Here is a 13756-nt window from a genome sequence, read left to right as displayed (position 1 = left end):
CAGAAGAACTAAAAACATCACAGCACAGCAAAATATGGATAACCGTGTTTACATCAGCACAGTTTCTAAGAACTAAATCTCAGAAAAAGGCCGAATGCTCATCAACTGATGAAGGGATAAAGAAGATTTGGGTTGTTTTCTAACACAATGGGGCACTACTCTGCCATAAAGAAGGATAAGCTTGAGACATTTCTAGCAAAACGGAGGCAAAGGTAAAGCCAGTCCCTTAAGGGAAATAAATCAGACACACAAGTATAAATATTGCATTGTTTCTCTTGTGTGAGACGCCAAAAATATAAATGGAAATCAACATGCATAACAGACACTGTGAAATCAGTAATAACACACTGAAAGGGAAGGGCAACTAGGGAAGAGGGAAGGGAAGGAGAATGGAAAACATGATGAGCCAACAAGGAAAAATGGAAAGAAAGCTTTTCTAAAGAGGTGAAGAGGGGCTGCAGGGAGGGTAGGAAAATGAGAATAAAACAGAATCAAGCTGTATCATGGAAAGGTACAAATTCTCGAGAATGAATGAAAGTATAATTTTTAGCATTTAAGCAAGGCTCAAGGATCAAGCTACCATGGTAAAATGGTAAAAATGGGATGAAAAACCCAAAAGATGAGTTCCTAAGTGCTTTGCTTAAACCCTGGCTCTAAGGTCACAGTGCCTGCGGATTCCCTTGCAGGTTCACCATCTTTTCCCCAGCAGAGAAAGCTGTGGGCTCTCAGCATGACTTTCCCAGTGCTACAGGATCCCCTGCCTGAGAAGAGTGGGCACATTTGAGGACTAGGATGCTGGTGTCTCAGTGGACACCAGGTCAGGCAGAGGGTTTCTCCAGACATGGAGACACAGACTGACCCATGCTGTGACAGAGGAGCCAAGGGGCTGGGAACATCGTCTTCCAGTGGCCGGGGAGTCGGGACCTGTGTCTCTCCCTGGAGTGGTGGTATCTTTAATAGTCTGTCCATCTGGCCCACATGTTCTAGAAGACGTGAGTCCCCATATTCTGCAAGGAACCTGTGAACAAAAATGAGAGGAGATAATTAGGATCAGAAAGGTCTTCCAAGGACAGGGTGTTAAGCCATAAGCAGTGCAAAGCTGTAACAGTTAAAATAAATGACACCACAGAACCATAGGAATGAGGGAAAGCAAAGAAATCCTGCTTTGCCACCTCCGACTGCATACAGCAATCATGAAGATTCCTGTTGGAGCAGGGAAATCTGCCCTGGGCTACGTGTGGAGAGCAAACCACCTCAGGCTGGGCTGTATTGCTTCAAAACAGCCAAGAAAGCCCCAAGGGAGTGAACTGACTTAAGGTCTCCTAGTGGGAGCTGAGGCCACAAGGTGGCATCCACAGGAAAAGGCAGGGAGGAAGCGATGAACAGTGCTAGGAGGTGAGGCGGTGCACCCCTGGCACCCCAGCACACTGAGAACCTGACAGAGCAGAGCGGTGGGTTCAGACTAACACTGGACTCTCCCACGTCCCTGTTCCTCTTTTCTCCTGCACGTAATACAAACTTGCATGGATACAAAGAGGACTGCAGCCGAAACAGCTATCCTGAACCATGAGGCAGAAGTGAGCAGGAAGACAGGAAGTGCCTGCATCCCCGTAGAGCTGTGCTGTTGCTAGGACTAGTTAACCCAAACAGGGCTACAAGCTACTTTGCTGCTAAAAAGGAGTGAACGGAGTAGAGGGCACCGATAACCTCTCACAGACGTTCCAAGGAAGGCTGTCCCTTCCCTCCAGGGACCGTTTTGTACTTACTTCAGTATCCTGTCTGTGCAGCCTGAGAGCGTCACCCAGTTGGTACGCCAACTTGTAAATCTGAGAAAAGAGAGCATTGCTGAGCACCAGAAGCAGTGACCACGCTCAGTGCCCAAGACTGACGCCCCAACGCTCACGACTGCAGTTTTACCGGGGTTGTGTGGCTGAGAGGTAGCTCCATGGTACACCGCACACCTAGTGTGCTTGTGCCATTCCCAGCACTGCATAAACATACACACGCACATGCACACGACTTTGTGCTGGGGTACAGTTAGGGTTGGAGCATAAAGGGTTGAAGAACGGGGATACAGACTTCAGGGAAAGGTCTGGAATCTGAAAAGCACTGTAATTAAGAAGGTAAAGAGACAGGAGGTGCCAGAGAAGTGGGATTTCCTGAACTACAGCAGGGGAAGAGGAAAAACACGGGTCACTGTCTTCTGACACTGTGCAGGGAGCTCAGGCACCTTACCCATCCGTTCTCTTTAAGAAGACAGTAGCAAAGAGACATTTGGGATTCACATGCTGCCAGATAATGTGTTCGGGTACAAGTGGCACCTGAAGACACCGTGTATGGCCAAAGAGGATGACCCTATCCATCTGTAAGACAAAAAGCCAGTGGTGAGTTCAGGAACATGGGGAGAAGAGACACAAAGAGCTCAGGATGTGCAAAAAGAGCTCTGTAGGAATGGGGGACTGGAAGAGCTCTGACGGGAGTGGGAGAAGGAGTCTGCTGAGAATACTGAAGCCTCAAGGAACATACTACATTCCGATCTGGACATCACGGTACAGGTTGGGGAGGGTAGTGGTGTGCAACACCCAGCTCACTCACTGAACAAGACCTGTTACGTATTTAGGAATTCTGTGGGCTGATTCTTGCACATCGCCATTTCTTTGTCTATTTACTTATTTATGCCTAGCATTGAACTCTAGGCCTTGCCAATGTTACGCACATGCTCTGCCACGGACACACAGCCTGAGCCAACGTGCCCCTTTTATACACTGAATTGCATAAGTTTAAAATCCAATGAAGGGCTCTCAGGTGGTAGCTCAGATGGGAAACGCTGCCCTCTCATGTATGAGACCGTGGGTTCAATCCCTACCACCACTAACATGTTAATCAACTACAACTGATCAAGTGAATAATAAATCCTCAACATCTGTCACTCCTAATTATCTTGCTATACTTTCCTATTTTTCTTCTTGACCCTCATTATACCCCTGCCAGTACTGTGGAACAGTGGTACGCTGGCTGAGCATTTCTTCCCAACTCTATGCTCAGTGATGTGACGTCACTGAAATCGGCCACGGTAGGACTATTCACACCACAGTAATCAGCAAGCATGGTTAAGCAAGACTGACTTTCCCAAACTGCTGGTGCTTAAATCCCCACCCCAGGGGAGCTTTCAGGATCCCTCAGGGAGCAGATTTAGAAGCTGCACAAACAGAATGATGAGCTCCGAGCTCCAAAAATGAGACACATCATCTGTAGAGGAAAATGGGTTAGAAGGGGAGAGAGTCACAGGGCCAAACAGTACTCACAGGGACCCTTTGGGCAGCCAGAGACAGCAGGTACTTAGCAAAAGTAAACATGGGCTGCTCATCCCCGTCCTCCAACTCCTGAAGGAAAGAGATTCACGTCACGGGATGGTTGCACATGAGATAAACAAAAACGCTCAGGTTCCCACACAGACTGTTTTTGTGTGTCCACAGGAGTTCACATGGTAGAAGTTTAATCCTCACTGTATGTACCAAGAGGCTGGAAGCTCCACTTGACTTTGGTAGAAAAGGTGTGGCCTAGTGGGAGGGTCTCAGGAGAGCTGCTTGGAGGGACTCAGCAGCTCTCATGACACCCCTAAGGTCTTACGCGAAAGAACTGTTTCCAAAGCCCAAGCCTGACCCAGGAATTGTTTCCTGGCTTGCCTTTTCTTTTCCTTCCCTGTGCCCCAAACACTATGAGGTCCTCACCTGAATGAAGCTGATGCCTGTGCCGTGCCCTCGTGTTTCCAGAACTGTGCATGAAATAAACCTGTTTCCTTTATGCAGGGACCTGCCTCACATATTTTATCTCAGCAATGAGTTACAGACTGACAATAAATAAGAAAGGTCATGGTCTGGGGAATCTCCCACACTCTGCACATTCATGCCATTACTACCTGGGATGCTCCCAGACCTGCTCCAACTATGTGTTTATAGGTGGCGGGGACAAGTATCTGACCTGGACTTGGGCCTGGAGTCTGAGAGCCATCTGCAGGATGCCTTCCCCAGCCGCCAGCTCAGCAATCTTCGGTGCACCTTTTCCACACAGCACAATCTCAGCCTGCTCTGCCCGCGCCACCATCATTCCCAGCAGTAGCAGCACATAGTTCAGCGGGGGCTGGTTGGATAAGCATCACGGTGAAATAAAATTTCCGAGATTTCAAATCCACCCTTGTCCACCCAGAGCTGAGGTCAAGCACCTCCCCAGGTTTGGGATAAAGGGAGAAAATCTGCAGTTAGGAGCAGACAGCTTTTGCAGACCTCAAAAAATCAACCAAACAAACAAACAATAAAAAAAACCCCACTGGGGAGAGGAGCATGGAGAAGCCAGAATGTTTTCCAAAATTAGTACTGGGATGCAGTCAGATAAAAATGAGATATTTTTGCTAACAGAAATTTAGTACTAAATAGTAAAAGGTGAAATGTTAGTGCCGAAAACAGGAACCCAAAAGGAGGAATCCTAGGAATTCTCCCCAGGCTGCTAAGGCTGATACTTGGAAGTCAATCCACATTACAATTTCAATCTGTGTGCCTCCGTGGGAAATGAGGGCTGGGGTCAAGGTCTTTCTCAGGCTCCCCTGCACCCTCCCAGCCCCTGGAAGGATGTTTCTGCCTTTTTACCCCTTGTGCATTGCTCTTGGCACAAAAGTGGTCTGCAGCCGCGTCTGTCAGGTAGGCCAAGAGAGTGCGGCCTGGCAGCAGCGGAAGGTTGTGCTTCACAGAGAGGTTCACGGCTGCCTCCAGGGCCTGTCGATAGCGGGCCAGCAGCTCAGGGTCGCAACGGTACTGTCTGTAGGGCAGAAAGAGGCAGACATGGCACTCAGGGCTTCTCTGCCTGCCAGGAAGAGGCAGACAGGGGATCAGAACTCGCTACTCAAGTACTGAGTCATTTCCCAGTTCCTTCCTCACGCAGGGCTTGGTCCTTCCTCAGGCCCTCTGCTCCACACAGCAGCTTCCTGTTGCTCTGTGCTGCAGGATCCTCTCTTGCCACACAGTTCCAAGGCAGGAGAGGGACTCCCTGGGAAAATCACCCCTGGAAATCAACTGTCACACTCAGCACACCAATCCTTGCTCACTTCCTAAAGGCTGATGAAGGGCTACATAGGTTGCAAATGTATTTTAAAGAACAAACACTGCCGCCACCTTTCTTGAGCACCCACTCTCCTGTCTTGAGTCCTGTGTATACTTCTAATAAATCTTTCTCATACATCGTAAAAATAAGTAAATAAATAAAAGAAACACTAACTCCTTACTGTAGTCACTGGAATTAAGATGTAAGAAGCGGAGAACCTTCATTCCACCTTCCCTATACAATCACTTTATCAAGGTAACTAAAACTCTTTAGCGGACAGCCACAGCTCCTTTAGCCTTTCCCGCTGAGAACTATGGGAGAATGATGGTAAACTGCCATTCCACAGCTACCAATAGAGCAACCAGCTTAAAAAAGATCTCAAGAAATCAGCCATGACCCAAAGTAAGAGATGAGGCTGTCAACCTCCTAAAAGCATTCAAAAATCTTAGCACCAGTACAGGTGGGACCATCTAATATTTTGTCATACATCCGTGTGTGTGTATCTGTATCTACATCAACACCTACATCTACCTCTGTGTCTATATCTGTATCTATATGTATACTTTTAGGCTTCTACTATTTGGGATTGAACGCAAAGATTCAGCCATGCTAGCCAGACAAATGCTCCACCACTGAGCTAAACCTCCAGCTCTCATTAAGTTGGCCAGACTATCTTTGAACTTGTGATCTTCTTGCCTCTGATCTTGTATTTTATCAAGAGGCACAGAGTCTGAGGATCTCAATCAGTCTATACCAGATTGCTTTTGAAATTCCTGAAGAAAGAGGAGAATAAATCAATGTATTACAGATCAAGAGGTGTTTCCAAATCAAATAGAAAACAAGGGGAAAGACACCATCAGGAATTACATAAACCCAGACATGTGACATTTTGGGGAGCCCCTGAACCTGGTTTCCACAGCAATTCAGAGATACAAAAAGAAAGATTCAATGAGATTTAAGAAATGGAACAACAAAGCTGGGCATGGCAGTCCATGTTTGTGATCTCAGCACTCTAGAGGCTGAGGCAGGAGGACTGCAAAGAATTCAAGGCCATCCTGAGCAAGACAGAGAGTTCAAGGCTGGCAGATCTTCACAGAAAAATAGTTTAGAGTCCTCAGATAACACCCAAGCCCCAGCAGCACACCTCCTATTATGCAGGCGTGACCCCTGGATGACATGCACACACCTGGCCTTCTGTACTCTCAGCTTCTCCCGCTTGAGCTGCTCATATATCACAGGGACCATCATTGTAGTTCGAAGCTTCCGGCGACTCATCTTGCAAAGGCTCCGTGGGTACTTCTTGAAACGTTTTGAGTTTCTAATCATTATCTGCCTCAGCAGCTCGGTATTAGAAGGAAAGGGCAGTGCTGTGGGTGACAGACACACACCGAGTCAGGCATCCTCTGCTCCCTCATCACAGCCCACCAGGGATGGGTTCTGAGCCCGACCCTGCGGGACAACAGGAGTCTGGCCTCTGCCCAATCTGTGCCCTGCATCTGCAAGGCAAGAGGCTAACAATAATGGGTCAGCGGCGGCCACCCCCTTATACAGCGGGAGGGGACAGAGGAAGTTGCAACATGGGAGATAATACCTTGATTGCTGAGTTCGGCCTCGAGGTCATCGATGGCATCATGGGCATTAAGGAATCTGAAGGGCAACTCCCCACTGTGGATCACCAACTCCTGTGGCCCAAGGGAGAGTCATGAGCACAGGGCCAGGGAACATGGTCCTACCAGGTCCCGGCACCAAGAAGCTCACTACTCTGTAAGGTCTGTGGGAAGGGAAGGAAGGGGACTACGGTGGTAGAATGGAGGAGATCCACAGAATAAAGGAGGAAGGAAAACTCGGTGTGTGCCAGGAGAGAAGAGGTAAAGAGGAGGAGTACTGAGGCAGGCGAGGTGGTGCGTGTCTGGAATCCCAGCCCTCGGGAGGCTGAGGCCTGTTCAAAGTCAGCCCGAGCCCCACAGTGAGAGCCTGCCTCAAAACAGAAAGGAAGCAGCAGAAGCAGCCCCGCTTCCTTCGCAGCAGACTCACGCTCAGGGGGTTCACTGCATACCGCGTGCTGGAGCCGCTGGAGGACGAGCTCGTGGTGTGCAGCGCTGATTCCCACCAGCAGCAGGTTGCGCAGGTTCCGCAGCATGGCCGTGAAGGGAAGCTTCCCGCTGTCTGCAGCAGGTGGGCACAGGAAGAGAGAGAGGTCAGTGTCCAGGGCAAGAAGTATGAGGAAAGCACAAGATGGACAGCAGGAGGGACTCAGTAAGATCCATTCAACCCAAAATGGCCAATCATGAAACCAGGATGGCCTTTAAGCGAGGAGCAAAATTTACCCAGCACTGCTCACAGGTCAGCTGGGTCAGTAAATGGAGACGCCACTGTAATGGGGGCACTGTCCCTGAGGTCAGTCAACTGGCAACACATGCTGTCTCGTTTACAGCAATGGTTTTCAAGCTCGCCACATGGCTAAAAGTTTCCTTTTGCAAATTTGTTTATCAATTCTGCGTTTTGCAGCACGTTCTTTAGTTAGTATTTCAGTGTACACTTGAAGTGTATTATTTATAACAATAATATACTTCCATCTTTCAAATAATTCTTTGATTTTTTTTATGGTTTTTGCTCAAGTTGTATTTTAGGCTTTTCTTTCTTTCTATGTTTTATTTATTTATTTATTTATTTATTGGTGCAGTACTGGAGATTAACCCCAGGACTTTCCAACTGAGTTACAGGCTAAGCCCTTTTTAAAAAAATTGTTTTTCAACCTTACATGATGGCACACACGTATAGTACTAGCATTCAGGAGGCTGAGACAAGATAAATGCCTCAAGTTCAAGCCCAGCCTGGGGTACACAGTGAATCCAAGGCCTGTCTGAGGTACATAGGAAGATCCTGTCTCAAAAAAAAAAAAAAAATTATATATATATATATATATATATATATATATACACATACATACATATTTATATAATTTGTTTTGTTTTGTTATTTGTTTTTGGAACCACAGTCTCAATGGTCAAGTTGCCTAGGCTAGGGTCAAATTTGTAAAATTCTGAGCTTTCCCCACATAGTATGTGGGATTACAGTCATGTACCATCACACTTGACTACATTTTATTTATTTTGGATTTTTAGGGGAGAGTTTCTCATTTCAACTCACGAACCACCTTCCTCATCCTCCCTAGTGCTGGGATTACAGGCATGCACCTCCACACCTGGCAATGGTGTACCATTTTTAAAGGTCATGAAAATCTTACTGCAATTGTAGCTATAAGCTTTCCAACTTCCAGAACATCTGACCTTCTCCAGTCATAATTCTTTGATGGGGACTGACCCCAGGGCCTCATGCATGGTAAGTACATACTCTTACCACTGACCTATAATCCAGCCAAATAACTATAACTACCTTTTCTTTTTTTTCTTTCTTCTTTTGAGACAGGATTTTGCTAGTGTCAGATTATCACAGCCTAATCTCGAACACCAGTGCTCAAGCCACTCCACCAGCTCTGCTCTCTGGATAGCTGGGACCACAGCTGTACACCACCACAGCATTACAAACCCCATGGGACAATTAAGTTGCATACAGACTGTAAATGATGTTTAGTAACTAAAGAATGACTGCATATCCTGTTAACTCCCCTTTTTCTGAACAGATAGATACTTTGTTTTGAAGATGCGGTGTTTTTAATGCGGCTTAGCCTAGCCCTAGATTCCTGGTGATCCTCCTGCCTGAGCCTCCTGGGTTTTAGGGGTATAGGTGTGTGCTCCGAGTGTCAGCAAATATCATATTTGGGGTTTTTTTGTGGTGCTTTTTATTTGTTTTGTTTTTTTGAAACAGGGTCTTGCTATATAGCTCAGGCTGGCCTTGAACTTGCAGTGATTGGCCTGCCTCAGCCACACAAGTGCTGGGATGATAGGTGTGCACCACTTTCCCTAGCAAACAGCATATCATGATGCTAGAAATTAGACATCTGTCAGCCACATTGAGACATTCACTGATTTCATTCTCTCCAATATTAATTTTTTGTAAGTATTCACTATTAATGAGACCTATGATCTTCAGAAAGAGTTCTGTGTACTTAACTAAATTTATATTGTATTTTATAATTACCCGTATGAATTTTTGTACTGCCTTTCATTCTTATATGTTTACTGATTGACTGCTTGAATGGCTGAGATAGGGTCTTCCTATGTAGTTCAAACTGGTCTTGAGTACACTGTGTAGCCCAGGCTGGACTCAAACGTGCAGTGGTCTTTCTGCCTGAGCCTCTGGAGTGCTGGCTTTACACACATGTGCACCAAAGTTGTCCTTCATTTATATTTATCTTTATAGCTAGATTTACATTGCTATACTTACATTTTATGTATTCCTAAAGTTTGTAATTATTTGTACAAGACTGTAACTTTTAAAAACACATACATATATATTCTCAAGTATTCCAAAACTCATTTTGTCCAAGCAAGATTTAAAAAAAACAACAACAACTATGAACTGAGCATGGTAGCACATGCTTGAAATCCCAACATTCTGGGAGGCTGAAGCAGGAGGATCAAACGTTCAAACTGGGCAACCTCAGCATTCTGGGAGGCTGAGGCAGAGGGATCAAAATCTTGAGCCCAGCCTAAGAAACCTGGCAACTTGGTGAGAGGCTGTCACAAAATAAAAAATAAAAACAGACAGAGATGAATCTTGGCAAAAAGGCCCTGGGCTCAATCCCCAGGACCATGAAAAACAAACAACAAATTGGGTGGAGACCACAGGGTTAGACTGGGGGCATTTCCCTCGGCCCAGACAGTTCACAGTTGCAGGGCCAGTGACTCCTGTGCCAGAGGGAGAAGTGACTCTGGTGCACACACAAGCACCCAGCGACACCAGCCGTCACACAGGCCCATTTATTCCATGCAACTAACCCGTTTCCACTGCCAGGTATGTGTGTGTATGTCTGCGTGTGTGCATGTATGTGCTCTCTAGCTAACAGTATTCTCACACACACACCACCAGTGATAGCCAGGAAGTGAGAGAGACACACACAGTGTCAGAGTCCGGGTTGTGCCATGCACAGAGGAAAAAGGCAAATGACCTCTTGGTTTCCCTCGCTGTAAAACAGCAAGTCTATAAAAACCACTCAGAAGGGTTAAAGGTACACATTTTTCAACAAAGAGCAACTGACTTTACATTTGTAGAGATGAAAGAAGAAGCAAAGGGAAACAAAATGGAGGCAGGACATAGCAATGTGAAACCAGAAAGAATGTCTGCAGTCAAAATGAATACGCAGTTGGGAGGTCAGTTCAAGGCCAGCCTGGGTGAGACCACAAGACCTTGTCTCAGAAAAAACGGAGCATAAATAAACAGCTGAGTGGAGGCACATGCCTATCATCCCAACACTAAGGAGCCGGGGCAGGAAGATCACAAGTCTCAGAACAACCTGGACAATGTAGCAAGTCCAAGTCTTGAAATAAAATACAAAGATCTGGAGAAGTAGCTCAGTGTTACAGCACTTCCCAGTCCCAAAGGGACAAATAACAATGAGAATTAAAATTAAAAAAACAAAGAGAACAATAAAAGTAACTTGATCCTCCTGATTGAACTGGTTTGTAATCAGTGTGATCACATTTTTTTCTTTAACAAAATTTTTATTATTAGTACCTGTGGGTAGAACATAATGTTCACGTGTCCTGTGGGGAAGTGTTACCTGCATGTAATATATCTATTTCCCTAAAACTTCCACATCCTCAATTCAAGATTCTGGAGAGATTCTAATGTACCAACAACCAGGCCTAACTTGTCTGGAAGACAGATATTGCTACATGCAGTAGGTACAGAGCTACTGCTTTTGTGACAGGTAGAAAAGTCTTGTGTGTCACCTTCCTCACTGGAATAATGACCACCTATGATGCAAGCACTACTCGGAGTGGGCACCACTGGCACTCTGTGAGGCAAACTATAGACCGTAGGTATCTAATCACTGTCAGTGGCACAGTTACCAGCCAAGAGAGCAATTGCATTACTCCACAGAGATAAATACTGGGGTCTCCAGGGTGGAGGTGCGAATGGAGCAGGAGGAAAGGACCGCTAAGGTCAAGGTAACCTCACCGATGAGCTCCTCCCAGACAGCAGCTCTGTTCCCCTGAAGGCTCAGCGCCCGGTCCCAGGTCTCGGGTCTCAGCAGCTTCATGCGTTTCCCAGCTCTGCTGGGGTCCCAGGGCCCAGGGAGGCGACTCCGAGAAAAGAGCTGGAGGCTGGAGGGGTACCTGGGGCAGAGGGAGGGCAGTGCATCATTTAAAGCAGAAAACAGAAAAGGGAGGTTGAACAGGCCAACGCTGGCTGGAGTCACGTGTGCAGTCCGTCTGCCCGACTCCCGGTTGAGCACGACCAGGACAGGGACCACACTGAGGAGCTACAGCTCAGGGGAATGCAGGCGCACAGTGGACCTGCTCACCTGCAGCCCAGCAGGGCCTGGACGTGCTGCGCAGGCTCGTGGATATGCAGCCGCTGGACCAGCTTCTTCAGGGTGAACCGTGACAGATTCCTTTGTTCCGTCTCAAACTGTGGAAATAGCCCAAGTCTCAACAGGATCACAGAGCTTCTGCAGAAAGCAGAACCTGGACCACCCTACACCTATCACGTCATCCCCTTCCCCAAATCAGACTGTGAGAGAAGGTAAAAATCCCCAGCAACAAGAGCTCCCCTGACAAGAAAGACAGCAGCCACAGGCGGAGGCAGTGGCACAGCTGCGTCCTTGCCTCTCAGGAGGCTGCAGCAAGAGCACTGCTGGACCCCAAGATTTGGAGGCCAACCTGGGCAACACGGTTAGACTCTGCCTCAAAAGAAAAGAGGAAGCCTGGCGGCCAGCGCAGCAGTAAACGACTTGCCTAGCACGCATAAAGGGAAGAGAGCTCTTACCCCTGAGACCCTGGTCAGATAGACTGAGGCAGCAGCACAGTGCATGCTGTGAAGGCCAAAAGGCCGAGAGTTTTCTATGATGGGAGAGCCAGTTTTGGGCTTTATTAATAGGAAAAGGAGAAGAGACCAGCTGAACAACTGAAAATGAGTTTTTCCCCTGTAATACTAATATTCATTTTAAAACAACTATATTTTAGTAAAAATAATAGCTTACACTTTTTAAATGCCATATATTAATAGAAATACCTTAACTGCTTGATTTAATCTTCACAACCCAACAACTGAGATTCTGATATTTTCCTCATTTTACATAGAAGGAAATTTGAGCAACAGATGTTCAATCATTTGACCAAGGGCACAAGGCCAGCCATGGAGAGTCAAACCCAGATTATGTGCATCTAGATTCTATGCTCTTTTTTTTTGTCTTTTTCCTTTTTATCGGTACCAGGGATCAAACTCACCACTGACTGCTTGCAAGGCAGGCGCTTATGCCGCTGAGCTAAATCCCCAGCCCCTAGATTCTATGCTCTTAACTGCTAGACAAAGTCTTATTTGCCTTAATAGTAAAGAGATTTTATTTGCTTCTAAAATGTGCTAGGGAAGAAAGATATTTTATACCCTACCAAACATGACACTGAACCTGTACCTATGCAGCGCCGGGGCAAGGGACTCACCTTGTCCTGTACTCTTAGAATATGCCACAGGAAGGTTGGACAACGTGTTGTAGAAAAAGAAGGGTGCTGTGGGGACAGGAGAAGCAGTGTCACACAGGGAAATGGAGTCTGTCCCTGGGGGCAAACCCTTGCAATATCCCTCAAGGCCCATCTCTGATAGGAAGGCAGCCAGAAAAGCAGAGAAGCCTGCATGGCTCCTTCAGCCCCACGCCCTTCCCAGCACTCTTGGACCTGTCCCCTGGCTCCTGCCTGAGGAATACATCCAATGCTTAATGGAGAAACCCCGGCACTATTGTGCTCCTCTTTTGTTCCCTTCCCAGAGGAGGGGCCTGGGCCATGCGTGAGCAGGGATGAGGCAGGGACTGACTGGTGGTCGGCGGGGGCGACTCCTGGCACGGTGCTCCTGCCGACTGTACGTGGCCAGTTGGTGCTCACTGAACTGAGCAAACTTGTCAGTCATAGCGGCCCGGAGGCAGGCAGGCAGCGGCACCAGCTTACTGCCCTTTTCTTTCTGCAATTCCTGTCAGAGAGAGAGACAGAGACAGAGATCAAGGTGGGGGAGAGGAGAGAGAGAGGGAGAGGAAGAAGAAGAGGGGAGGAGAGAGAGAGAGAGACAGAGAGAGAGAGAGAGAGAGAGAGCATCAGAAGTGAGATCCAGTGAAATCCTAAAAACAAAACAACAGCCTGGGGCTACTTAAAACTATAGAAAGGGAACAAGCTCCTAATCTCCACATCTAAAATCACAATTTCTGGTCAGGTCTGGTAGCACACCTATAATCTCAGCACTTTGGGAGGCTAAAGCAGGAAGATCACAAGCTCAAGTTCATCTTGGACAATGTTGTTAGACCTGATCACAAAATTAAATTTAAATTTAAGAAGTCCTGGTGATAACCCAGGCATGCAGGCACACACCTGTAATTTCAGCACTCTAGGAAGCTGAGGCAGGAAAACCACAAGTTCAAAATCAGTCTGGGCAACTAAGGAATTTTGAAAGGCCCTATCTCAAAATAAAAATTGAAAGGTATAGCTCAGTGCAAAGGCCTTGGGTTCGCGAGGAGGAGACAGCTAGTGAACCCCAAGAGGCAGCCAGCAGG

At 47.0% G+C, this 13756-nt stretch overlaps 1 protein-coding gene across 2 annotated transcripts in view; it reads right to left on the bottom strand.

Moving 5' to 3' along the window:
- Positions 1 to 13756, bottom strand: part of LOC100721808 (telomerase protein component 1-like) — a 47819-nt gene that overhangs the window by 21893 nt on the left and 12170 nt on the right. For both annotated transcript variants that reach the window (XM_063229828.1, XM_013154519.3), the window contains exons 6-18: positions 13030 to 13182; positions 12663 to 12728; positions 11525 to 11631; positions 11179 to 11336; positions 7151 to 7260; positions 6686 to 6776; positions 6281 to 6461; positions 4644 to 4812; positions 3982 to 4140; positions 3306 to 3383; positions 2236 to 2363; positions 1767 to 1826; positions 860 to 1018 (exon numbers count right to left, since the gene is read on the bottom strand). In XM_063229828.1, the coding sequence (XP_063085898.1) occupies positions 860 to 1018; positions 1767 to 1826; positions 2236 to 2363; positions 3306 to 3383; positions 3982 to 4140; positions 4644 to 4812; positions 6281 to 6461; positions 6686 to 6776; positions 7151 to 7260; positions 11179 to 11336; positions 11525 to 11631; positions 12663 to 12728; positions 13030 to 13182 (1619 nt within the window). The remainder of the gene's footprint in view (positions 1 to 859; positions 1019 to 1766; positions 1827 to 2235; positions 2364 to 3305; positions 3384 to 3981; positions 4141 to 4643; positions 4813 to 6280; positions 6462 to 6685; positions 6777 to 7150; positions 7261 to 11178; positions 11337 to 11524; positions 11632 to 12662; positions 12729 to 13029; positions 13183 to 13756) is intronic.

This window comes from Cavia porcellus, unplaced genomic scaffold (assembly GCF_034190915.1).
Source record: "Cavia porcellus strain 051 isolate PalLab524CR breed Dunkin Hartley unplaced genomic scaffold, mCavPor4.1 scaffold_18, whole genome shotgun sequence".
NCBI lineage: Eukaryota > Metazoa > Chordata > Mammalia > Rodentia > Caviidae > Cavia > Cavia porcellus.
Note: the sequence above shows the minus strand (reverse complement) of the source record. Positions and strands in the feature narration are given on the sequence as shown.